Raw genomic sequence first — 26,160 nt, 5'->3', positions numbered from 1 at the left:
CCGCCATCACCATCGTGCCCGAACCCCTGCGTACGCGTGGGTGCGGCTGCCGCTCCTGCGTTGTTGGTGTCGCTGCTGTGCGTGCGCGCCCGCGCGTAGCCTCGCCGCGGCTTGCTGCTGCTCGCCAACCGCTGCGCCTGCTCGCTGCTTCACTGCTCTGCTTGCTGCTCCTTGTACTGCTGCTGCTGCTCCGCGGTGCCCCGGCCGCGCGCCCCTGCTGTACCTGCTGCTGTTGATCTGCGCTACTGCCGCTGTCACCAGCCTGTTGCTGCACGCTGTCGCCGGCCGCCGCCTGCTCTCCTTGCTGCGGCTGCCAAGGGCCGCTGGCGCCCGCGCTGCTCTGCTTGTGAATGCTGCTGCGCCTCACATGCCTGCAGCCACGCCCCTGCCCAAATTGCTGCTATGCTGAACCTACTATTACTACTAGCCAGCCACTGTAGCTGCTACCAGTTAGCTTTTGAATTTCTACATTGACTAACCCCCTAGACAGCCGCTAATCAGTGGTTAGACAACTACTAACAGGAGTAAAAATAATATGAGTAGAAAGTATACATGACAAACTTCATTTTATCCCACTGGACCAAATCCTTTTGATGTATGGATTAAATTCTATGAAAATCGCAAAGTGGTATGTTCTGTTAACCGAAAAACCGAAAAACAACTTTATTTTCATAGCTACTTTAGTGTCGTTGATGATCAAGCAAATGAACTCTAATATAGATGAAAGTGATACTAACATGTAGATTGCAGAGAAATGCTCACAATTGATATAAGGCACAAAATCATAGGATGTACATAGCAATAGCTATAGCCTCCGGAAAACAGCTAAGTGATGTTTAAAAAACCGACGAATTCTCAGACTTCGTGAAATTTCAGGAATTTTCCGGGTATTGTTAAATCTTTGAAAAATCTTAGAAAATAAACCGTATCTCGGATGAAAAAGTTTTCTACATGAAAGTTGCTCAGAACGACGAGGCGAATCCGAACGCCCAGTCCGTTCATCTGCCACATGCCCCTAGCATAGCGAACGTGCAACCTTACCCCTCCGGTTCGTCCGTTCGAAAATGCCGAACACCGGGGATACTTTCTCGGATGTTTTCCCCCTTTGCCGGTATCGTGTAGCATTGCGTTAGAACACCCCTTGCATCGTGTATTGCTATGTTATGCTTTGTCATGCATCTGTTTGCTCTGTATTTTCTGTTTCTCCCCCCTCTTCTCCCCGGTAGACCCCGAGACCGCTGCTGATGCCCTTGTGATCGACTACGTCGACGACGACCTTTCTTCCCTCTCATCGAAGCTTCCAGGCAAGCCCCCCATTTGATCATCCCGATATCGCCCATTCCATTCTCTCATGCTTGCATTAGATTTTGCTACTGTAATTGATTGCTCCTATTCTGATGCATAGCCTGCTTTTGTACCTACTGTTGTACCTTACTTGCTTATCCTAAACTGCTTAGTATAGGTTGGTTAGTGGTCCATCAGTGACCCCCACCTTATCCTTGTTGCCCTGCTTTATCATCGACGACTCGATCAACGTGATCGACGACCAGAGCCCGACACCTCACATCACATCATGCCCATTTTGTTGCTCGACTCTGCAGAACTACTATCGAGTGTAGAGGGTGGTACCTCATACATCACTCCTGATGAGATCTCTGTAGTGTAGCTATTCGGTCATGGTCATCGAGGGTGATTCCTCCTTAACCACTTCCAATACGACTCTTTCGTGCAACCCCTCAAGTGTGAACCTCGAGGGTGGTTCCTCTTATCTTCACCTTGATGATTACACCGAGTGGAATCCACCGAGGGTGATTCCTCGGGTTTTCCCCTTGCTGTTTGGACACACGGTTACCCGGACTTTACTTGAGACCATTGTTGAAGTCGGGTCGGCCCTGAGGGGTACCCGTGAGTTGATGTGAAAGTCGGGCGGGCCCGTAGAGCACCCGCGAGTTTTCCACGTGGCACGGTCGGGCAGTCTGGGCCCTTGCCGTAAGTCCACGAGACGGGGCGACGGGGTCACATTATCGTGAGTCTCTGCTCGTCTCCGCGAGCCCCCAATGCACTAATGGTTTGGGTATTTGTTCTGAGTTGGCCTCTGGCCTTTACGCACTAACCACCACGCCAGAATAGTTATGGGCCTCGACGTCGCGGTATCAGCCGAAGCTTTGTCAGACGTCCAGTTCATCAATGCGGCACGGCTGGGCCGGCACCATCCTGTAGTGGTGGAGCCTGGTCCGCCCTGCTTGCAACGACCCGGAGTGCAACGGGCGATGGGCCCAGACCCCGGAGTGCTTAGGAGGTAGAGCGGTGGGGACCTCTCTATTGAGCCTAGATGGGCTACGATGTGTTGATCTTCCGAGGCCGGGCATGACCAAGGAAAGTGTGTCCGGCCAGAGTAATCAAGCGTGTTGGAAAACGTGGTGCACCCCTGCAGGGAAGTTATATATTCGAATACCCTGTCCACGGTAATGGACGTTCAGATTTATATCCTGATCTTATATAACTAGAAATGGATACTTGAGATATGTGATGGATATGTGGCTCCGAGATTGCTTTCCCGCAGGGAGTCGGGGAAGGATCTCTGGGTGTTGTTTCTACAACATGATTGTTAAATAAAAATGCTATTCTTTACTCTCCTACATGCTGCAATATGCTCGGAGCTGCTTGAAGATGCTAGTCTTCGATAGGCTAGGCCTCCCCCTCTATTCTGGCATTCTGCAGTTCAGTCCACAATTATAACCCTTTTCATTTGATACCAATGCATACTTAGTATAGATCTGATGCTTGCGAGTACTTTGGATGAGTACTCATGGTTGCTTTGCTACCCCCTTTTTTCCTCCTTCTATCTTCTTTCCGGTTGATGCAACCAGATGGTGGATCCCTGGAGCCAGATGCCACCGCCGACGGATACTACTATATGGAGACTGCCGACGACTAGGAGTAGTTAGGAGGTCGTAGGCAGGAGGCCTTGCCTCTTCGATTGTGTTGCTTTACGCACTAACCACCACGCCAGAATAGTTATGGGCCTCGACGTCGCGGTATCAGCCGAAGCTTTGTCAGACGTCCAGTTCATCAATGCGGCACGGCTGGGCCGGCACCATCCTGTAGTGGTGGAGCCTGGTCCGCCCTGCTTGCAACAACCCGGAGTGCAACGGGCGATGGGCCCAGACCCCGAAGTGCTTAGGAGGTAGAGCGGTGGGGACCTCTCTACTGAGCCTAGGTGGGCTACGACGTGTTGATCTTCCGAGGCCGGGCATGACCAAGGAAAGTGTGTCCGGCCAGAGTAATCAAGCGTGTTGGAAAACGTGGTGCACCCCTGCAGGGAAGTTATATATTCGAATACCGTGTCCATGGTAATGGACGTTCAGATTTATATCCTGATCTTATATAACTAGAAATGGATACTTGAGATATGTGATGGATATGTGGCTCCGAGATTGCTTTCCCGCAGGGAGTCGGGGAAGGATCTCTGGGTGTTGTTTCTACAACATGATTGTTAAATAAAAATGCTATTCTTTACTCTCCTACATGCTGCAATATGCTCGGAGCTGCTTGAAGATGCTAGTCTTCGATAGGCTAGGCCTCCCCCTCTATTCTGGCATTCTGCAGTTCAGTCCACAGTTACAACCCTTTCATTTGATACCAATGCATACTTAGTATAGATCTGATGCTTGCGAGTACTTTGGATGAGTACTCATGGTTGCTTTGCTACCCCCTTTTTTCCTCCTTCTATCTTCTTTCCGGTTGATGCAACCAGATGGTGGATCCCTGGAGCCAGATGCCACCGCCGACGGATACTACTATATGGAGACTGCCGACGACTAGGAGTAGTTAGAAGGTCGTAGGCAGGAGGCCTTGCCTCTTCGATTGTGTTGCTTTTGTGCTAGCCTTCTTAAGGCATTCTTGTTTAACTTATGTCTGTACTCAGATATTGTTGCTTCCGCTGACTCTTGTGTATCGAGCTTTTGTATTCAAGCCCTCGAGGCCACTGGCTTGTAATATAAAGCTTGTATTATTTTAATTTGTGTCTAGAGTTGTGTTGTGATATCTTCCCGTGAGTCTCTGATCTTGATCGTACACATTTACGTGTATGATTAGTGTACGGTCGAATTGGGGGCGTCACAGGCGGCGAAAGAAAAGATGAGGGATGGAATTGGGACAACGAAGGCCTCCCTCGCCGGCAAACGACGACTGTCGGAGGGGCCAGCGGCGAGCACGGGCGAGCACCCTACCTGGCCATGTAGTCCGTCTGCAGCAAGTGCTGAGTTGCAGAAGTGATTCTGAAACAGGGGTGGAGTTGCAAGAATGTGAAGTAGATGAGGGTGGCTCCTGACCGTCCGATCTATTTACCCACGGAGGCGGTTGACGCGCACCGAAAGATTAGCCGGGTGAATACAAACGTTTCCCCAAAAAAAGATTTCAACCCATTTTTTGACCAAATTATGGCAAAAGACGTCATCGCAGTACAGACGACGAGCAACGAGGGCACAGAACCTCAGCCACATAAACTGCTCCGTCAATACTCATCTGCAGCCACTTCTGGTATCCTAGGACAAACCCTCTCTGTTCCAACACGAAGCGTCTCCCCGCCTCGGGAGGTTCGCCGGCCAGCGGCGAGAAGGAAGCGAGGCAGCGGCCATGGCTCGCCTTTCGCGGCTCTACCTCCTCGCCTACAACTCCCTGCAGGCCATCGGATGGTATCCAAACCACCTCCCAGCATCAGCAACAGCAACAGTTGAATTCCCTATTCGCTTGAACTAACTAATTTATCTCCCGGTCCCCTTCCTCGTCCAACTTCAGGTCCGTTGCCCTGCTCCGTCTCCTCCCCTGCCTCGCCCCTCCCGTCTCCGTGCGCCCCGCGTACGCCGCCGCCGGCGACCTCATATGTGCGTGCGCCCTCCCGCCTCCCCTTAATTTCTATTCTCATCTGAATTCTGAATTTCGTGTGGTGTGGACTGATAACTTCTTCTCCACATTTTCTTGCCGTCTCTGTAGGCTTTCTGCAGACCTGCGCGGTTCTTGAGACCGTCCATGCCGCCGTCGGTGAGAGGATGCACTGCTAGCTAGGCTTAATTTCGTCTTCTCCTGGTTTTTCCCCTTTTGGCGATGTGAGTTGACTCTGCATCGTTGGCCCTTTTGGTTGTTCAGGATTGGTGCCCACCTCGCCGTTTCTTGCTTTCCTGCAATGGGGAGGGAGGACTCACTTCATCCTCGCCCTTCTCCGGCAAATCCCTGAGGTGGGTTGAACGCACCAACCAACGGCCTTAACAAGTTCCTTCGCTCGTCCTATATTTCAGCTCTGTAGAGTTTGGCTGATAAGTTCAATCTGCTATTGCAAATGCAGGTTCAGGGCAGTCTCTCTGTATTCATAACGTTTATGGCTTGGAGCATATCTGAGGTGTGTGGCAGAATCACTTCTCGTTTTCTCACTTTTTATCAGTTACTGTTCTGAAAGCATGTTAATATACTCCCTCCGTCCGGAAATACTTGTCGGAGGAATGCATAAAAATGAATGTATCTAAAACTAAGATACATCTAGATACATCCATTCCTCCGACGAGTATTTCCGGACGGAGGGAGTACAACTTTGATTCTTCTCTGAACCCATATATCTGTTGCTAAGCTAATTTGCTATTAATGTCAGCATTAATGGTGTCATTGTGAAGAGTGTGTTCAAAAAAGTGTCATTGTGAAGGGTTGTTCTGTCCATAAAGTATTTTTCTCAATGTGTTAACCTGATTATGTTCAGTTGTTAAGAGAAAATAGACCGGCGATTACCTTTTGAGGAAATACGGATGAGCAAGCATAGTAGCATGTGGTATCTTTAGGAATAATTAGTGGTAGAAAAATGGCCCTTATTCAGAATCTTCACAAGATATACTTCCTCCGTTCCAAATATAAGTCTTTTTAGATATTTCAATACGGACTACATACGGATGTATATAGACATATTTTAGAGTATATATTCACTCATTTTGCTCCGTATGTAGTCTCTATTGAAATCTCTAAAAATAATTATATTAGGAACGGAGGGAGTAGTTCGTAAGGTCCACTTTTTTGAACCACGCTTAATATGTTGTTGTCATGTTGCAGGTCATTCGATACTCTCACTATGCTCTGACTACGTTAAAAGTTTGTCCAGCATGGATGACTTACCTCAGGTTCCATCGCTTAGCAGTGTCAATCCTCACATTTATATTTTGTTTTCATTATAAATGCTGCCCTATCTTATGAGTCATTGCTCGGTGCAAACATGTTAAAGTATACTCACGGCATAAACTCAACTGATTAGAAGACCTCATTATTTCTTGAAAGAACTAGTACATAGAATCTCTTTTATTTGCGATTATAAAATGGATTGCCTACTGTAAAATAGTCATATCCTATGTGAATTACTTCCAGTTCACAATTTTTTCTGCTCCCCTCTGGTTTTTCAGACCACCATTGCACCTCAGTTCTCAGATACAGCTTTATCTCAAACAACTTCCTACCTGTAGGTACACTGCCTTTATCCCACTGTATCCAATTGGGGTAGGACCAGGAGAAAGTAAGCTCAGAAACTCTTTCGCACCACATTGTGCCCATAAAAACAATCTTCCTTAATCTGATAATCCACTGTTGTGCTGCTCTACTCTCCTTGCTATATCTGCATGCAGTGTGGACTATGTACCAAGCTCTTCCATTTGTGAAGGAGAGGGACCTCTACTCAGGCTTCTTTGCTAAGTTCTCCATGAGCTACCATTCATTTCTTGTGGTACGTCGATGTCGGATCAGCGAGACTGGATACACCCTGCACCCCTGCTGCTTCTGTTTTATCATAATGTTCACTTGATTACTTACCGGCAAACTGCGGTGACAGGGTGTGCTGCTGTGCTATCCGCTTCTGTGGCTGAAGCTGTACCTGCATGTGTTCAAGCAGCGCAAGTCCAAGCTGGGAAAAGCGGGCAGGAAGAAACGGGCGTGAAAGAAATAGGTTCAACTCAGCTGCCATTGTTTCGCAAAATTCGGTGGGCAAGCAGGTTGCCTGGGGATCTTGCAGCTGCTGCAGTTGTGGAGACTTGGCTGAGATGAACAGCGAACTTACTATACTACTAGCAGATTACTGGGGGTTGATTGCCTTTGGAACAGCAATTTATTGTACTACTAGCAGACTGGTGATCTCTATCATATTTACTGAATTGGAATGAAGACGTTGCGCAACTCATGGTTATGACATTTGAGAAAAATATGACAGATTGTTTAACGTGTGAAAAAAAGTACTGGACTATTTGTGCAGCTAAAAAACAATATCAAACAACAGATTGTTTAATGTATGAAAAAAAAAGTACGGGACTATTTGTGCAGCTAAAAAACAATATCAAACAACTTTTATTGCTCTTCCACTTTGGTTGCTAGAAGCATACTAGTAAATACCCCTGTTAATTTTCATTTCCAGAGTACAGAGTTGCAAATCAGTGTGATAATCCTAAGCTGCTTGTTCAATTCAACTGCCAATTATTTTTCAAGTGATTCAATTTCCAAAGTTGCAAATCAATGTGATGGTAGTGGATGTGGAGTGAGAGCAAATAGTCTTACACTTATTTTTTGTTTTTTTAGAGAAAACCTTTTTTTTAGAAAAGCGGCTGTACAATAGCACAGGCCTTGTTAGAAATTGTGGCCTAAACAACGTCCTAATTTTGGGCCCTGGAGGCCCATAACTGAAGCACACAGTCAGAACCAGACAAACGGAGCCTGGCAGACCCGTCTGATCGCTGACCGCCGGCCAGTCTCCGCTCCTGCCGCCGCCGCCGCCGCCGCCGCCGCCATGGGGAACTTCCGCAAGCTCGGCCGTCACGCCGCCCACCGCGTCTCCATGCTCAGGTATCCATCTCTCCGTCCCTGTCGCTCACTCATCTGCCTTCTGTTTACGTTTCACTCTCGCTCTCTCCCTGACCCCACGGGCCATGGCCACCTCTCTCCCCGCCCCATCCCGACCTCTCGCCGCAGGACGATGGTGTCGCAGCTGGTGAAGCACGAGCGGATCGAGACCACCGTCGCCAAGGTAGCTTCCTGCCTCATGTTACTCCGGCATTTCGTCGAACACCTTGCGGTGGGAGGAGTGCAGGGTTTCTGCGCCAGGGAATTTCGGTCTTTTTTTATGTGTTGCTTCTGTCCATTTCAGGCGAAGGAGGTGCGGCGGAAGGCGGATCAGATGGTGCAGCTCGGCAAATATGTACGTCCTTGAGCCATTTACCAGTATTCACTATTCAGTAGTCACTAATCGCCACCTGCGGCCTGCACTACTGAATTTGACAGTATACTGGATTGTTTAGTGGCGCGTATTTATGTTTAGTTTACTTGAGTGGTGTAATGAAACCAGCCATCTTGATTAGATGGACAGGTTGTCCTCGCAGGTTCATCATATCTTGCGCTACTAGCTGTGTAGGACTCCATTCATGGTTGGTGCTCATACTCGCTATGCCGAATTCGGATGGAAATGTCATGATCTGGACATATTGGCTTATGCATTGAAACCCTTCGCCTAATAATGTGATGCGGTTGTCTTATATGAGTTTTCTTGTTTCCTGTTGTGGCTTCTCATGGAAACTTGTTAGATTGTTGAGGTTTTGACTACCTGAGTGGATATTAAGTGTTAGCATTCTTTTGTTTAAGCAAGTACGAGTGAAACTTCACGGAATCTGCTTTCGTGAAGAAGTCAGTATGTGATTCAAGGATACCCTGTTTGTCAGTGATGTTACAGCGGTGATCATACGAAATGAATTCGCACAAATCTGAATGTCACCCCTTAACGAGGAAGTCAACGCGAAATAGGTTTCAGATACAGAAATTTTTTATGTGTACTTAAAAATTATATCATTCCACATTCCAGGAGTGTCTCTACTCCCTTGACTTAAATGCTCATGCCCAGATATAGTGCATGATTTCTGTAGCTCTTTCTCATGAAACTTCCATTGCTGCTATATTGATGAATGTTCTATCATTGTATTGGGTACACTAGATGCAGCAAGACGTGCCTCGGCATTTGTTCGGGGTGATGATGTTGTTCACAAGTTATTCACAGAGCTTGCGTACCGCTACAAGTAAGTTTTACCTATGTTATGTATGGGTTGGTTTTATTGTGGTCTGGTTAGCATGCTCAAAAGAACCTCTCAAGCTACATCTTATATATCTTTGTTATTTTCTACTTATATCTAGGGATCGAGCTGGTGGGTATACAAGACTATTGCGAACCAGGATACGAATTGGCGATGCTGCACCAATGGCTTACATCGAGTATGTTTGTACTCATATACCTTACTGCACAAAATCATAATTTAATTTTCAAAAAACATATTTGCACTGTTTGTGTTGAGTATATTTTAGTCTTCACATTCAAGTAGTGTGCTTCCACTACATGGTTCCAGTTAGTTCTCTTTTGTATTCGTATTGTATAATAAAATTAGATTGAGGTCTGAAATTGCCTATAAAAAATATTTTTCAAAGAAATGGTGATGTTATGACATGAAAAAAAATTGTTTTCCCATCTCTCTCACTCTGGTAAATGAACCGACTTTAATAAAGAACATTGCCACAATGCAGCAGAGAAATAAACTATATGCCGTGGTGAGATTGAATTCAACATCTGTTGCCAATGTCATACACAGGTTTGTCGACCGGGAGAATGAACTTCGAGAGGCCAAACCTGCGACTCCACCGCCTCCCCAGCGTGCCCCTCTTGATCCATGGACCAAGTCCTGTGCCAGCCAACAGTGGGCAGGGCCTAAAGTTAGCCAGAACTCCAAAACAGAAGGGCTATGAGAACCAAAAGCATCGTTTATCTTTATTTTATGTTTGTGAGGTTTTTTTTATCTTTAGACATGCTAATTAGGAGATCCATTCTGTAAGAGACTAAAAACTTGTGTTTCCACATAATATCTATATTATTTGTCAAGGATCGTTGTGACTAGAAATTGTTGCTGATGTGTTAAGAGTTCATGCGTACCGATCATTGACAGGGTGGACTTTGTCATGTTCATATCATAGCTTCGATGTGGCCATGTTGGCAATGCCCGACGAAGTTTTTTTGTCGCCCTTGGGTATCCTGAAACTTCCATAATCCCATGATATGAAGATGCAATGCGGCCATGTTGGCACTTTGCTCTGTTGTGCTGAATTCGTATGGTTAAGACTCGGAACTGATCCTGAATTCCAAATGGTGTCTTACGATCTCGAGGAAGCTGAGCTCCCTCTCTGATCAGTTTACGTTCTTTCTCCCTTCAGCCACCCTCGAGGCGCAGGCAGCCTACCAAATCGTTGAGCTCAGTAGCCTCATTTACCTTCTTATTCAGTAAACAGTAGGCAAATGCTGTGAGCCTGTGACCATATTGTACCTCAGAAAGGGGAGGCGGTCAGTTTTGCAACTGAAGAAGTTTTAACCTGAGTCCTTTTGTTTACTGGGACACCTGAACCTCTATTCTGTTAATGTGACCCGCGACGATGCTTCATGTGAAAAAATAAGTGCATTGACCTGAGACGTTTATATGTATTCGGGAGAAAACATCCAAAATTTCAAGCTAAGGGGTACAGTTTGCCTGTCATTTTCAGGTGCAACATCTACTAGCATTTGACCCTTAACTAGACCCAAACCGAAAGAATGAAGGAAAAAAAAGGTGTGCTATCTTGGCATCACCTGAACCGTGTGGCTGCTTCTATCTTGCAGCTCAGAAACATGTGGCCAGTCTGGCTACACATTGCGTGAGTTTTTCTTCTGTTATCCACATGACCAGATAAGTCCAAGCGATAGGCTGAGAGTCATCGCAGCGGTACAAGCGATAGAGGTATATAAACATATTTTGGAGCTGATTTCCAGAGATCGGTTAACGGGGATCGCCAGATGGACTGCGTTCTTCTGAGCTCACACTTGTCGTCCCATGCCACTGTTAACGCAAGGTAAAATTCTTACTTTCTTTTTCCTCTGTCGCTGAAGATCTTGCCGGGAACGAAGAATTTCGTGAATTTTCTCTGTGATTGCCATCTGTGCTGACTTTGGATTCCTGCAGGCTTCAGCAATGCTCTGTTAGTCTCAACAGTATAGGATTTGCAGTTATCAGAAAGGGATGCTTAAGATTAAGGTGCTATGCAATTGGTGATGCAGGGCGTCGAAATGATCCTTTGAACGAGAACAAGAATGGGCCCATTTCGCAAGAACTAAACGGGTCCAGTGCTTCCTTCACAACTGTTGGTGCTGAAATCACTCAAGAAACAGGAGATTTCTTTAGTAGTGATGCTGAGGGTGACCCGGATAAACCGACGGAGGGTTTCTCCTCGATCGAGGATGCAATAAATTCGCTGCGGGAGGGAAAGGTAGGGAAAAAGAAATTCCTGATTTTCTGAACACAAATAGTTTGATTCATGCAACTCTTGTACATAGACCCTGCTTGATCATGCCATCTTTTTTTTGCGGTGCTTAAAGATATGCCGAACTGTACTACCTTCCAGCCTCCATTATTTCATTTCATCTTGTAGATGACAAGATGAATGAATCACACTTGCCTATTCTCCCAAGATACCGTAGCTGTAAACTTGTACTACGAGTAATTGAGCACCTTCATGTAAAGCAGGCTCTAAAGCTATGCTTGGACTATCAAGGCTGTCTGAATGACTGCCTTTTTTCACATCGCCAGTGAGCAAGGTGATTGCTGTAATCAAAATTATATGATGAACAGTGTCTGTATCGTGATATTCATTATACTGCATTTTCATGTAGCAGTTTATTTGCTTGCTTCAAAATTCAGGGCCTTCAAATGAATTATCACCTTTTTCAAACATAGTTGACTTTAGTTACAAGGTTAACTATTCATTCTTCTCCAGTTTGTTATTGCCGTAGATGACGAGAAGGGTGACAATGAAGGGGATCTTATCATGGCAGCCGATCAAGCCAGCCCAGAATCAATTGCATTCATGATCAGAAATGGTTCCGGCATCATCTCAGTGGGCATGAAGGAAGAGGACCTAGAAAGGTTGATGCTTCCTATGATGTCTCCGGTCACAGAAATTGGCGACATTTCAGCTGCTGCTTCCACAGTGACAGTGGTAAAAATCTTATGATCAATAACCTTTGTTGCAGGGACTATACAATCACTGATTGATGAGGTTTGTAATCCTTACTTAAGAAAGTAACTTGAAGCATTGTTTTTCCTATCTATACAGGACGCCAGAGTGGGCATAACCACTGGTGTATCAGCTGCAGACAGGGCAAAGACCATCCTTGCTCTAGCCTCCCCTGACTCCAAGCCCAGTGATCTCAGAAGGCCAGGCCACATATTCCCCCTCAAGTACCGGAACGGAGGCGTGCTGAAAAGAGCCGGCCACACCGAGGCATCGGTGGATCTTGTCGCATCGGCCGGTTTGCGCCCGGTATCAGTTCTCTCGACCATCATCGACCCGAAGGACGGTTCGATGGCATCAACACCGGCGCTGAAACAGATGGCTTTGGAGCATGATATCCCGATTGTCTCGATCGCTGATCTCATCCGGTTAGTATACCTTAAGGTGAAGCCTTTGTGAACTTACAGCCTGTTTTGTTCTGTTTTACAGTTTAGACATTAGCTAGTATAGCCTGTTTTCCTCTCCAAGATAATATAGATAATTGAAATGAGATGTGGCTATGTTAGGATAATTACAGTGTCCCAGATATCCCTTTTGAGAAGAGATCTCATTTCAGCATGTTGTTGTAAATTCAGGTACAGGAGGAAAAGGGAGAAACTGGTGGAACTGATCGCTGTATCTCGTTTGCCTACTAAATGGGGCCTCTTCCGCGCTTACTGCTACCAATCCAAGCTGGACGGAACTGAGCACATCGCTGTTGCAAAGGTAATGGAATTCTTATTCTGTTTCTCTGGCAGAAACCTATGAGCCACTCGTTTGATTGTGCGATTCCAGTTGTTTCCAGTTTATCAATCTCCGGCTGGTTTGGTGCAAATGTGCAGGGCGATATCGGCGACGGGGAAGACGTGCTGGTGAGGGTGCATTCAGAGTGCCTGACCGGCGACATCCTGGGCTCCGCCCGCTGCGACTGCGGCGAGCAGCTGGACCTGGCGATGCAGCTGATCGAGAAGGCCGGCCGTGGCGTCCTCGTGTACCTGCGCGGACATGAAGGCCGGGGCATTGGGCTCGGCCAGAAGCTCCTTGCCTACAACCTGCAGGACCAAGGAAGCGACACGGTGGAGGCCAACGTCGAGCTCGGCCTTGCCATTGACTCCCGCGAGTACGGCATAGGCGCCCAGGTAGTACTTGAATTCTTCATGGCGGATTTAACATTCTTGGGAAGGATTGGTGTGTTCTTGATGATTGATGGTGGTGATCTTGCTGTCGTTTCAGATTCTTAGGGACATTGGCGTGCGCACGATGCGGCTGATGACGAACAACCCGGCAAAGTTCGTTGGGCTCAAGGGGTACGGGCTCGCCGTGGTGGGCCGGGTCCCGGTGATCTCGCCGATCACCAAGGAGAACCAGAAATACCTCGAGACCAAGAGGACCAAGATGGGGCACCTCTACGGATCCGACCTTCCCGGCGGCCTCCTGAAGGAATTCCTCAATCCTACGGAAGACAACACCACTAGCTAATTATACACCGGCCACACGATCCACAGATCATTTTCTTTAACTTCATTTCTTTCTGATACAACGATCGAACGAAAATTGAGACGAAATATTGCAACCAATCCGTAGCGATTCCATTCATCCATTGTTCATTGTAACAAAAGAAAACAATTACAAACTACGAGCCTCGATCACTGGGCCCAGGACGATCATCAAACACGACGAGCCGAGAGAAGGCGGGGGACGAAGCGCCTAGGAGGAGGTGAACTTGGTGACGGCCTTGGTGCCCTCGGAGACGGCGTGCTTGGCGAGTTCGCCGGGGAGGACGAGGCGCACGGAGGTCTGGATCTCGCGGGAGGTGATGGTGGGCTTCTTGTTGTACCTGGCGAGCTTGGCGGCCTCCTGCGCGAGCTTCTCGAAGATGTCGTTGATGAAGGAGTTCATGATGGACATGGCCTTGGAGGAGATGCCGATGTCGGGGTGCACCTGCTTGAGCACCTTGAAGATGTAGATCTTGTACGTCTCCACGCTCTTCTTGGCCTTCTTCTTGGTCTTCTTGTCCGAGCCGCCGCCGCCGCCGCCCTCCTTGGCCGCCGGCAGCCGCTTCTCCGCCTTGGGCTTCTTCTCCCCCTTGGGGGCCTTCTCCGCCTTCTCCTCCGCCGGCTTCTTCTCCGCGGGCTTCTTCTCCGCCTTGGGCGCCATCGCGGACGGATCGAGAGGTGGCTGGTTGCGGCGGGGAGGAGGAGGAGGATGATCGGAGAGCGCTGGTGGTGCCTTGCGGTGGGATGAGATGGGAATTGAATTTATAGAGGGGTTTGCGGGGGTGTGATTGGTGGAGGAGGCGAGGGCGCGGATCGGTGGGGTGGAAGGATCCCAGGCGTCCGATGTTGCTAACGGTGAGGATTGAGGGGCTGTTTGGATTGAGCCCAATCTTGCCCTACCAAAAAATTGGCAAGACCAATTCCAGGGCATATGACCAAAAAATTGGCAAGGCATGGCTGTTTGGATTGTAGCCATTGCAATGTCCAAAATTTTGGCAAAAACAGACTTCCGTTTGGTTTGCAATCATTGACTTGGTGATCCTACTATTCTTGGGAATAATTGACACGTCTATTACAAACTTTCTGAAGATATATAGATTAAAGCGAAGATGCAATCAAGAGAAAAACAACAACATAATGTCATGAGACTGCTATGGCCGGAAGTTGCTAATCACGCCGAGCCGCAGAACCATGCTTCATGCATTTACTTTTCTTTCTTTTCTTTTTTTTTTGCTAAAACAAGCTGCATGCCTGCATGCATTTACTTTCCTTTTTTTTGCTACAACAAGCTGCATGTACTAGCCTTTTTTCCGCTTAACAACAAGCTGCATGTATCAGCCTTTTCTCCGTTAACAATGGGCAGTTGTTAATCGTTGCAAGGAAACCCGATTAGTTACAGGTAAAATAACGGATCTGCTAATTTACGTCCGGATGAAAACAATTCGCTTTCATCCATTTTCTGTGTCGTGCGATCTGTGTGCTGAGATTCATGTGTGACCCGTTATTTTGTCTCGTTTCTCTTATCGGGCCCGTGTGGTTGATCCGTTATTTTTTTCATCGCAACCCATGTCACCCTCCTCCTCCCAGCCCCTTTGTGACTTAAAACACGCAACCCCGAATAGAGTCTAGCGAGAGAGAGATTGCCATGGCGATTTGGAGCTCCGCCTCGCCGCTCGATCTAGTGTTTTGGTGGTGGCTCGTTCGCGCTCTCCGTCGTGTTGTCCCGCTTCCTCCGCCTCCCTTCTGTTTTCGCCGTCGGGATCTGCGGCATCTCTCGGCGCCGCACCGACCCGTCCCCATTTCCGCCGCTGGCGATTTTGTTCGTCGGATTCGCCCCCCTCCCCTCCCTTTTTGTTGTTCCAGTGATCTGTTAGGTTGGGAGTTGGTTTTGTCTGTCAGATATGATGATTGTATCCATCCCCCGCAGCTTTTTTCCGTGTAGATTTGTTTAGGTTGTGCCGTTTCTGGGATGCGTTTGATTGATCTGCTAAGCGCGGTAGCTAGGATGTGTGTCAGTTTGATCTGCTGATCTGTAATTGATTGGTTGTTGGCATTCGACTTGTTCATGTGAGGCTGGCTTGCTTAGTTGTAGTAGTCTGATGTATTCAGTCAATTTGAACGGATGTATTCTGTTCCCGGGCCTTTAATCCATAGACCATTTCTCTTCACTGGTATCGTTTAGTGGGTATGTGGTTTACTCTGTAATTCCTTTTTTGAATTTACAGTGTAATCCCCATTGTTTTTTAGAGTGATTTTCAGTGTATTTTATATTGGATTTTCATTGTAATTTTCTAGTGGATAGGTAGAATATTTGTAGTGTAAATCCAAAGCAATTTGTAGTGTAATCCTTGGTTATTTTATAGTGTAATTTCAGTGTATTTTGTCAGTGGATCTGCACTGTATTTGCTAGTGGAATAACAATGTATATGTCTTAATTGCAGTGTATTTTTGTTAGTGGGGTTGCACTGTATTTGTTAGTGGAATTACAGTGTATTTGTCAGTGATGTACAGTGTAATTTGATAGCTGATTTATAGTGTAATTGCCATGGATTTGCACTATATCCTCTAGTGGAATTACTGTGTAATTCACTTGAATTTTTATAGTGGAATTGCGTTGTGGATTTACAGTGTAATTGATAGCTGATTTTACAGTGTAAATTCAGTGTAATTACACTGTTATTGGTAGCAGAGGAATTGTGACTGTTCTTGTGATGCATCGCTAGTTTGTAAGTTCTTGTGATGCATCTGATTCCAGTGTATTTTCTTAGAGGATTTAGACTGTAATTATATTCAGATTTACACTGCAATCTTCATCGGAATTCCAGTGTATTTTTCTTAGTCAGTGATTACAGTGTACTTACAATGTAATTCTCAGTTGGATTCCACTGTAATTCGCAGGGGATTTCTACACTGTAATTCTCAGTGGGTTATGTAGTGAAATAAAAGAGATGTAGACTGTAAATGCTATCAATGAATTTCTTATTTATATTTTTGTTATGTTTTATCCCTTCTGCCGTTTCATCTCAGACTTTTTGTCCTTTTCTTTGCGTTTGTACATATTTAGGTTATAGATTAAAGTATGGGGAAACTCATGAAGGCTTTTGGTAAGGGCACTTCTGCTGCTTGTGTTGAAGATTGTGATGATTCAGATGGGGATCCTTTTGTCCCAATGATTTTGCCGAGGATGATCCTTTTCAAGCTTCGGAGGTTATATTTCTTTTATTTCTTGCTTGGTAGCTTATTTGTTCCGGGTTTTTAGTTCATTCATTTGTTTCATATGTTAACTGCAGGAAGGTCAAATGGATGATCCTGATTTGGAGAAAGCTTTGTATGAGTTCTACGTGTCTCATGTAAGTGTGGTGCTGTAGTTAACGCTTTTGTACCAGTTTCTTCTGTTAATGCTTTTTTGTACAAGTTTCATTTTTGTATCAGTTAATGCATGTTTGTAGTTAATGGATAATTCCTCTTTTTATGTTTTTGCAGAAAGTGAATTGCTTAACGGAAGATTACAAATGCTGGAGCTCGCAATGTGGTATTTTATTTTTTGTTGTTTATATTTCCTTTTTTTGCATGCAACTTCTCTATGATAGATATGGATATAAGTTTTAGATAAGTCATTTTGTAATCTTCATCATATCTATTCTTTTGTGGAATGGCTATTGATGCACAAGAACCTAGTTCCATATAGTTCTAGTTGTTGTTGCTAGATGTCTTTCTTTTGTTTCTTTTTAATGTAAATTATCTTGATTTTTTCTTTTGTTTGTGTTTCTTGTTGTGTTGTAGAAGCGCAAGAGGTCTTCTGATTTTCCTGTAGCCACTACATTCACTAGATACTCTGGCAAGTTGTTCTCCACCGTTATTGGTGGCTTGTCTCTTAGGCAAGTCCGTGTTCTTCAGAGCTACAAGATAGATTGCCTTCTCAAATTTGTGAGGACAGAGGTGCCTCTTAGGTTTGTCAAATGGTAGTGTCCAAATTTGATCTTGCTTCAGAGATTCAGATTAGGAAGAAGTTTATTCCGATTCCCAAATGTGTCAAACATGACATCTTAGATCTTCCTGTTGATGGTGAGCCCATTATGTCCGATGCTGAGGCTGGGCGTGAGTTTATCTTGTCCCATTTCAATGTGACCAGCATCCCACCGGTTTCTTTCTTCTGCAATACACTCAAATCTGAAGAATTGCCTGATGAAGACACTTTCATCTGCTTCATGTGTATTGCCTTGTCCACTTTCTTGTGTCCAAATTCAAGCCTTTCTCCTAGTCCCAAATATCTCCACATTTTCAGAGATTGTAGTTCTGTGATGAACTATGATTTATCTAGATTGGTATATGAGAGTCTCCTTGGCAATATTAAGAAGTTTAAGGATTCTATGAAGGTTGCTTCTATGAGATCAATGACATTTAATTTGGCGGTTGTCACTACGCATTCGCTGTGAGTCTTGATTTTTACAATGTAAATTTAGGTAGAATTACAGTGTAATTGTAGGTACATTTACACTGTAATTCCTACTATATTTACACTGTAATTATAGGTCGATTTTACAGTGTAATTCTAGGTCGATTTCACGGTGTAATTCTAGGTAAAATTACAGTGTAATTCCTACTATATTTATACTATAATTGTAGGTCGATTTTACATTGTAATTCTAGGTACATTTACACTGTAATTCCTACTATCTTTACACTATAATTGTAGGTCGATTTTACAGTGTAATTCTAGGTACATTTACACTGTAATTCCTATTATATTTTACACTGTAATTCTAGGTCGATTTCAGTGTAAATCTAGGTAGAATTACAGTGTAATTCCTATTGGATCTACACTGTAATTCCTACCGGATTTTCAGTGTTTTTCTTAGTGTAGTAGATTTTACAGTGGATTCAAACTGGATTTACAGTGGTATTTATAGTGTAAATCTTAATGTAATTTTAGTTGATTTTATAGTGTAATTTTAGTGGTTTTTGTCATTTCCTTTTTAATTGTGTGTGGTTAGTTTTAGATTAGAGATGGGAAATTTTTGCCTTGTAATGTTGGGTTCTTTTTCTCCTTTCTCGCTGTTTTGCCTGTGTGGGTTGTAAAGGAGGCTAGGGGAGCTTGGCTTTGATGTAATTTTCACGGACCCTTTTTTAGGTGAACTTGGTTCAATCCGTACTGCTGTAACATGGTTTGTACTTTGTCTTCCTTTTGGTTAAGCTATTCTTGTAGCAAAGAGATTGACAATTTTGGTGTATTTACACTGTAATCTTTATTGGATTACAGTGTAATTCTTAGTAGAGTTACACTATAATTCTTTGTGGGTTTTACACTGTAATCTTTAGTGTTTTTAGCCTGATTGTGTTACTCATTTTTTCTGATAACTTCTATTTTCAGTGTTTATGTTAATGCTAATCAATATTCAGTGTAAACAGGTATCAGTTCATAGCAGTTTACACTTCCAAAGTTACTTATATTCGGTCATTCAATAGGAAGTGTCTAAACTAGTAGATCAAAGTTTCTTAATAGTGTTTTAGTTTTTTAGTTTCCAAAGTTTGTGGAAATAGTCACATATTCGCTCAACTGTAGTAATCCTCAACCTTGTATATTTTCAACTAGTTTTACCTAAATGGAATTGCTAGCCTAGTAGTGTGTTTTTGTCCCTTGTATTTGTCCCCTAAATGGAATTGCTAGCCTAGTGATCTTTGAGTGTGTTTTTGTCCCCTGTAGTGTGTTCCTATTCTGCAAATCTAGAAACCAATGATCTGGGCATCTAGTTTTCAGTATATAGTGTTCTTGTGATCATAGACTAGTAGTACATGCGACCATGTTCTAGTTGTTCCTAGGATTTGTGCTGGTTCTTTCTTAGTGTGCTTATGTTCTTTTTCCATCTGTTCTTTCTTCCAGATTTCTTCAGGTAGGAGGGAGACAATAGGAAGTGATGAACGCATAGGAGGGGGCGAGAAGGGGTGTTTACCTATGTTTTTCCTGCTTCTCTAGCCATGTTGTTGAAGTTTGTGTAGCAGATCTTGGAGGAATCACCCTCTCTGGTGGTGCTTCTCCATGTTCGTCCACGTATATGTGGTTGCTCCAGTGCATTTTGTCAATGCAGTTAACTTTTTTGAGTGGATTTTACACTGTAAAACTGTTGAAATTACAGTGTATTTATTAGTGGTTTACAGTGTTTTTTATAAGTGGATTTGCACTGTAATTTCTATCTGGATTTACACTGTAATTCATATCTGGGTTTACAGTGTAATTCCGGCTGGTTTATAGTGTAGTTCTTTGTCGATGTTGCAACTTCGATATGATTTACACTGTAAATCTTAGTTCAATTTTGGTGTACTTTTAGGTTATTTTACACTGTAATTCTCATTGGATTACAATGCATTTTTAAGTGGACTTTCCTTTGTAATTCATTAGTGTATTTTGTTAGTGTAATTTCAGTACTTTCTTAGTGGAATTTTTACTGTTATTTAAGCAGTATTTACAGTGTAATTCCTTTTGTGTATTTCAAGTGGAATTTACACTGTAAATCATTGGTGGATTTACAGTGTAATTTTAGTGGATTATACACTTTTTTTGCAAGTTTCATTACTAGTGAAATTTCAGTGTTTTTAATGGAATTACTGTGCTTTTTTAGCGGTTTCTACTCTGTCATTATCAGTGGTATTGTTAGTGTATTTTTAGCCCTTTGTATGTAGTTCATTCACAGCAACAACTGTAATTATTCAGCTGTGTGGTTAGATGTCATCAGATTGGTCCTTTTCCTCTTGTAGTTAGCTTAGCAACCCCTGTTGTGTGCGGGTTTGAAAAGCTTGGGGTGTCGACCCGTTTAAAGTTTGCAGTGTGGTCCTGTTTTAGAAGTGAGGGACAGAAAGAACAGGGGACATGAGGCACGGGATAGGGACACTTTTCATCCTTCAGTTGGCTGGAAAAATATGGATGAAAGCGAATTAGATTTTATCCGGATGTAGAATAGACAGTCCCTAAAATAATCAAAACGAGCGTCTGCATGCACTGCATGCGAATAGAAAAGGAATATTATATTGGGCCCACGGAGGATTAGGGGACAGAGTCGCCGTGCCAATCTTTTGGCGGAGCTTGGGCGTGCCGCAGGCGAGCTAGGCGTGCCAATATTTTGGTAGTAGTCCAAACGGCTGCCAAATTGTATGGGCTAGCCAATTTTTTGGAATGGTCAGCTTTGGTAGCAATCCAAACACATCCTAAGACGCGTGGGGAAGACTTATTGGCTGGTGGGAGGTCGAGCGTGGATCTCTGGGCGGTTTAGGCGGTGAGTGCGAATTTTGGGCGCCGAATGGAGGCGGCGATGGATTTTCGCCCGTTCTCGGGTTTGCTTAATCCACCGTCAAAAGTCTATAAATTGCCAAAGATTGTAAATAACCCACCAACAGAAAAGAAAAGAATAGTATATAGTTTTTGAGGGAAAAATATATATAGTTTACAAATATACAAAGAGAGTTTTTGTTGTTGCAGGTAAATACAAAGGATTCGTGCATCCTCTAACAAGTATTGATTTCCATGCCCCCTTGGTAGCGCATCTCACCTTGGTGGCATTTCCATGCCTCTCTCCCTCTGTGGCAGGTTTTAAGGTGGGGAGAAATCCACCAATGGCTCCGCCTGACAATAACAGCGGTGTCACATCTATGTCGTTCTTTTACATTGGTGGCGTTCATCTTTTTCACGTCGCATGATGAATTTATCCACATTTTTCGTGAGCCCTGTAAAATCTCCACACAACCACCATTGGGTAGGCCTTATTGACGTTTCTCTTTCGTTTACACTCCACCTTGGGCAAAGACTACTCCTGTGCGGTGATAATTTCATTGGCGGCGCTCTCTACGGTCATGTCACTTGATCATCATCACTATTTCTCGCATCTTCTATGGTCAATGATCACCCTTCTGGTGTGAACTTGTACTTCCCCTCATGTATGCTTTTGAGCCAGACCTTCCATGTCTTCATTTTCACTCTAGGGATATGACCAACCTTCCCATGAGTGCCAGATGGTACTGGTTGGTAATGGCACGACTCCTTGATGTGACTACCATGGTCTTCCCCTGGCAGTGGTTTTGGTATTTTCCTTCTTGTGTGGCATCCTTCAAAGTTGACCTCTCTGTGTGTCTCTGGTGTGACGTGTTGCCTCAAAAGCTTTCTCTTGTTTACTTGTGGTGCCCTATATGTGGTTATGACATCACATGTGCCGCATCAAACGATCACCTAGATCCATCTGATGTCTATGAGGTCGATCATTGTGTTGCGTTATAATTTTGTACTTGGCCTTTTTGTGTTTTTGTGTACTTGCCTCGGCCCCCTTAGGATGTTTAGGATTTTTTTTTTATAAACTGCATCACTTTTCAAAATGAGATCATATACAGGTGGAGTGCCTCCCTTCTTCCGCATGGAGGTTATTTAAGAAAAGGTAAAAAAAATACATAAATGAGGTCTTCTATATCTAAATAGTTAGCCCTCACTAACTTATTTATCTCAACATGCAAACATGTCACCTTATCATGCAATACGAATGAAAAATGCCCACCTCAACATGAAAACATGCATGAAAAATTCCGTTATGCCATGTTATTTATATTTAATAAATATGTTACCACTATACAATAAGCAAACACAATAGAACCATATATATTTTCAGTTTTAATTCTAAATTACTCTAAATATGCATGTTTCATACAACCAAATTTTATTACCATATAGTTGATAAAAGGGCATCTATTTAACAGACGTCTGATGAAAAAAAAATCAGAATCAGAAACTAAAATAAAATAAAAAAACAAAGTTTTCCTACGGAAGAAGGATTAAAAACATTAGTATTATATAAAATAAGAAAACTTAAACTAATTGATGACAAAATTGCATAGAAATTACACTTTTTATAAAAGAATAAACATATAATATAGTGCAATTTTTTGTCTCCATAATTTCTTCACACGTCACACAGTAGTCCATATCACGTGTTGGATACTTATCTTATATCTATGACTTCGCGTCACGTACTCCCTCCGTCTGGAAATACTTGTCATTGAAATAGATGTATCTAGATGTATTTTAGTTCTAAATACATCCATTTTGATCCATTTTGATGACAAGTATTTTCGGACGGAGGGAGTACATCCACATGGAAGGTGGATTAAATTTCCTATTGATATAGCGTGTGCAGCGCACACACAAGGAAAATATATGCATGCCTGCACATGACACACATGATCGCGCACACACAACATGCACGCAAACACATACGATGTGTTTGGTTGCGGTTGTGAATAGTTTCTGCATCGCATACACTTTTCAACCCAGTTTGGTTGAGCAAAAACATGCCCTAATACGCCATCTGCAAGTTGTTTGGTTGTCTGCGTCTAGTGTCCCTGTATTAGGTTACGCAAGTGCACTTTGTTTGATTGCCTGCATTGGCCCAAGCGGCACATGAACTTACCTTGGTTGCATACGGCGTACATGTTGTGCTTACCTTGTACCCTAGTTGATGAGCTTACCCACAATGATCACACCTAGCACACCAACGCCACAACACAGCAATAGCGATGAACTGGGCGAAGATGATGAAGTTCTTCAGCTTCAGCCCAAACTGACGATCCACCTTAGCACCTTCCACTTTGACACCTCCAACCTTGCCACTGTCAACACTGCTGCCTCCGTGCTTTCGCACCCAGTCGGAGTAAGCTTGCTCTGCTGCCTGCCTAGTCTTGAACCCTTTATGGCTGCTGTTGCTATACGATGCCACTTGTGCATTGACTTCTTCCCATGAACTATAAACCCCTGGAGCCTTACCGATGAACAGGGCATACCACTTGGCCTAGCAATGCACACGAGCAAGAGTTGAAGCAACAAATCAATGGAGCACACAAGTAGTAAGCAAAGTAGCACACAAACAACAATGGAGCAGAAGAGAAGTAAAGCATGCATGATCATATGGCATAGCAAGTTCAACCTAGCACTACCTTGGTGTTAGAGCATCTCCAGCCGCGCCCCCAACACGGCGCCCCAAGGCGATTTTTTTGCACCGGCGCCGAAAAAACGGCCAGTCGCGCCCCCAAGAGCCCCTTTTCGCCGATTTGGGCCGAAGTTAGTGCCGGCAGACCCAGGCCGAACCCGGCGTGCTGGGGGGGCGCCCGGGGGCGCCGGGGCGAGTGGTTTTGGCGCGAATAGGGGGCGGGCCCGCCTAGTCAGCGAGACGCCGCTTCGTCGCCCTGATCGCCTCGGTTCCCGCGGGAATCAATGCCAAGGCTGCCGCGCCAGTCAGCCTCCATTGATGCCTCACGGGCGGCGCGATGAAGGCACCGCCGACGCACGTCCCGCCCGCTCCCGCCACGCGTCGCCCGGCATGCCGCCTCCTGGGCACCCGCTTGGGCTATAAAAGGCGCCCACTCCCCGCCGGTGAACGCCACACCCTCCCCCTCTTGCAAAAGCCATCTCCCCCCTTCCCGCCGACGAGCGAATATGACCGAGAGGTTCCCAGGCGATGGCGTGATAACCCACAAGTATAGGGGATCGCAACAGTTTTCGAGGATAGAGTATTCAACCCAAATTTATTGATTCGACACAAGGGAAGCCAAATAATATTCTCAAGTATTAGCAGTTGAGTTGTCAATTTAACCACACCTGGACAACTTAGTATCTGCAGCAAAGTATTTAGTAGCAAATTAGTATGGAAGTAACGGTAACAGTGGCAAAAGTAACAGTAGCAGTTTTGTAGTAATTGTAACAGTGGCAACGGTAAAATAACTAAGCAAAGAGCAATATGTAAAAAGCTCGTAGGCATTGGATCAGTGATGGATAATTATGCCGGATGTGATTCCTTATGTAATAGTTATAACATAGGGTGACACAGAACTAGTTCCAGTTCATCAATATAATGTAGGCATGTATTCCGAATATAGTCATACGTGCTTATGGAAAAGAACTTGCATGACATCTTTTGTCCTACCCTCCCGTGGCAGCGGGGTCCTATTGGAAACTAAGGGATATTAAGGCCTCCTTTTAACAGAGTATCGGACCAAAGCATTAACACTTAGTGAATACATGAACTCCTCAAACTACAGTCATCACCGAGAGTGGTCCCGATTATTGTCACTTCGGGGTTGTCGGATCATAACACATAATAGGTGACTATAGACTTGCAAGATAGGATCAAGAACTCACATATATTCATGAAAACATAATAGGTTCAGATCTGAAATCATGGCACTCGGGCCCTAGTGACAAGCATTAAGCATGGCAAAGTCATAGCAACATCAATCTCAGAACATAATGGATACTAGGGATCAAACCCTAACAAAACTAACTCGATTACATGGTAAATCTCATCCAACCCATCACCGTCCAGCAAGCCTACGATGGAATTACTCACGCACGACGGTGAGCAAATTGGTGATGGAAGATGGTTGATGATGACGACGACGACGGATTCCCCTCTCTGGAGCCCCGAACGGACTCCACATCAGCCCTCCCGAGAGAGATTAGGGCTTGGCGGCAGCTCCATATCGTAAAACCGATGAATCCTTCTTTCTGATTTTTTTCTCCCCGAACGTGAATATATGTAGTTGGAGTTGAGGTCGGTGGAGCTTCAGGGGGCCCACAAGGCAGGGGGCGCGCCCCCACCCTCGTGGACAGGGAGTGGCCCCCTGACGTTGATTCTTTCGCTAATATTTTTTATTAATTCCAAAAAGTTGCTCCGTGAATTTTCAGGTCATTCCGAGAACTTTTATTTCTGCACGAAAATAACACCATGACAGTTCTGCTAAAAGCGTCAGTCCGGGTTAGTTCCATTCAAATCATGCAAGTTAGAGTCCAAAACAAGGGCAAAAGTGTTTGGAGAAGTAGATATGACGGAGACGTATCAACTCCCCCAGGCTTAAACCTTCGCTTGTCCTCAAGCAATTCAGTTGACAAACTGAAAGTGATAAAGAAAAAAAATTACAAACTTTGTTTGCTCTTGTTGTTGCAAATATGTAAAGCCAACATCCAAGTTTTCTGCAAAGATTATGGACTAACCATACTCACAATAACACTTAGGTCTCATGTTTACTCATATCAATGGCATAATCAACTAGCGAGCAATAATAATCAATCTCAGATGACAACACTTTCTCAAAACAAGCATAATATGATATAACAAGATGGTATCTCGCTAGCCCTTTCTGAGACCGCAAAACATAAATGCATAGCACCTTTGAAGATCAAGGACTGACTAAACATTGTAGTTCATGGTAAAAGAGATCCAGTCATAGTCATACTCAATATAAATTAACAGTAATGTATGCAAATGACAGCGGTTCTCTCTAGGGGTGCTTTTTAATAAGAGGATGATGACTCAACATAAAAGTAAATAGATAGGCCCTTCGCAGAGGGAATCAGGGATTTGTAGAGGTGCCAGAGCTCGATCTTGAAATAGAGATAAATAATATTTTGAGCGGTATAGTTTCAATGTCAACATAACAACTGAGAGATCTCAATATCTTCCATGCTACACACATTATAGGCGGTTCCCAAACAGAATGGTAAAGTTTATAC

The 26,160-nt window shown here is 44.4% G+C and overlaps 4 protein-coding genes across 5 annotated transcripts; 3 read left to right on the top strand and 1 right to left on the bottom strand.

Annotated features, from left to right (window-relative positions):
* Nucleotides 1-4,512: 4,512 nt before the first annotated feature.
* Nucleotides 4,513-7,243, top strand: LOC119347549 (very-long-chain (3R)-3-hydroxyacyl-CoA dehydratase 2-like). The gene is made up of 9 exons (XM_037616206.1): nucleotides 4,513-4,697; nucleotides 4,801-4,886; nucleotides 4,996-5,043; nucleotides 5,149-5,237; nucleotides 5,345-5,398; nucleotides 6,094-6,161; nucleotides 6,498-6,547; nucleotides 6,657-6,754; nucleotides 6,860-7,243. The coding sequence occupies exons 1-9, from the start codon at nucleotides 4,639-4,641 to the stop codon at nucleotides 6,962-6,964; spliced, it is 657 nt and encodes a 218-aa protein (XP_037472103.1). The 5' UTR covers nucleotides 4,513-4,638; the 3' UTR covers nucleotides 6,965-7,243.
* Nucleotides 7,244-7,700: 457 nt separating this feature from the next.
* LOC119307845 (50S ribosomal protein L17-like) lies at nucleotides 7,701-9,968 on the top strand. Its single transcript, XM_037583936.1, has 6 exons — nucleotides 7,701-7,860; nucleotides 7,987-8,041; nucleotides 8,162-8,212; nucleotides 8,989-9,080; nucleotides 9,196-9,273; nucleotides 9,645-9,968. Exons 1-6 carry the CDS (start codon nucleotides 7,805-7,807, stop codon nucleotides 9,796-9,798), a joined length of 486 nt encoding a protein of 161 aa, XP_037439833.1. The 5' UTR covers nucleotides 7,701-7,804; the 3' UTR covers nucleotides 9,799-9,968.
* Nucleotides 9,969-10,774: 806 nt separating this feature from the next.
* LOC119347507 (probable monofunctional riboflavin biosynthesis protein RIBA 3, chloroplastic) lies at nucleotides 10,775-13,726 on the top strand. Of its 2 annotated transcripts, XM_037616203.1 has the most exons (7): nucleotides 10,775-10,929; nucleotides 11,040-11,343; nucleotides 11,851-12,072; nucleotides 12,190-12,515; nucleotides 12,723-12,852; nucleotides 12,969-13,265; nucleotides 13,360-13,726. In XM_037616203.1, the coding sequence occupies exons 1-7, from the start codon at nucleotides 10,874-10,876 to the stop codon at nucleotides 13,603-13,605; spliced, it is 1,581 nt and encodes a 526-aa protein (XP_037472100.1). In that variant the 5' UTR covers nucleotides 10,775-10,873; the 3' UTR covers nucleotides 13,606-13,726. The 2 variants fall into 2 exon arrangements, with proteins under 2 accessions (XP_037472100.1, XP_037472101.1); XM_037616204.1 differs by lacking the exons at nucleotides 10,775-10,929; nucleotides 11,040-11,343 and adding an exon at nucleotides 11,373-11,671 and having other exon boundaries at nucleotides 11,867-12,072.
* LOC119347533 (histone H2B.11-like) lies at nucleotides 13,687-14,358 on the bottom strand. The gene has a single exon (XM_037616205.1). It carries the CDS (start codon nucleotides 14,281-14,283, stop codon nucleotides 13,834-13,836), a length of 450 nt encoding a protein of 149 aa, XP_037472102.1. The 5' UTR covers nucleotides 14,284-14,358; the 3' UTR covers nucleotides 13,687-13,833.
* Nucleotides 14,359-26,160: the final 11,802 nt, after the last annotated feature.

This window comes from Triticum dicoccoides, chromosome 1B (genome assembly GCF_002162155.2).
Source record: "Triticum dicoccoides isolate Atlit2015 ecotype Zavitan chromosome 1B, WEW_v2.0, whole genome shotgun sequence".
NCBI classification, from domain to species: domain Eukaryota; kingdom Viridiplantae; phylum Streptophyta; class Magnoliopsida; order Poales; family Poaceae; genus Triticum; species Triticum dicoccoides.
This window is presented reverse-complemented; position numbering and strand designations above follow the sequence as displayed.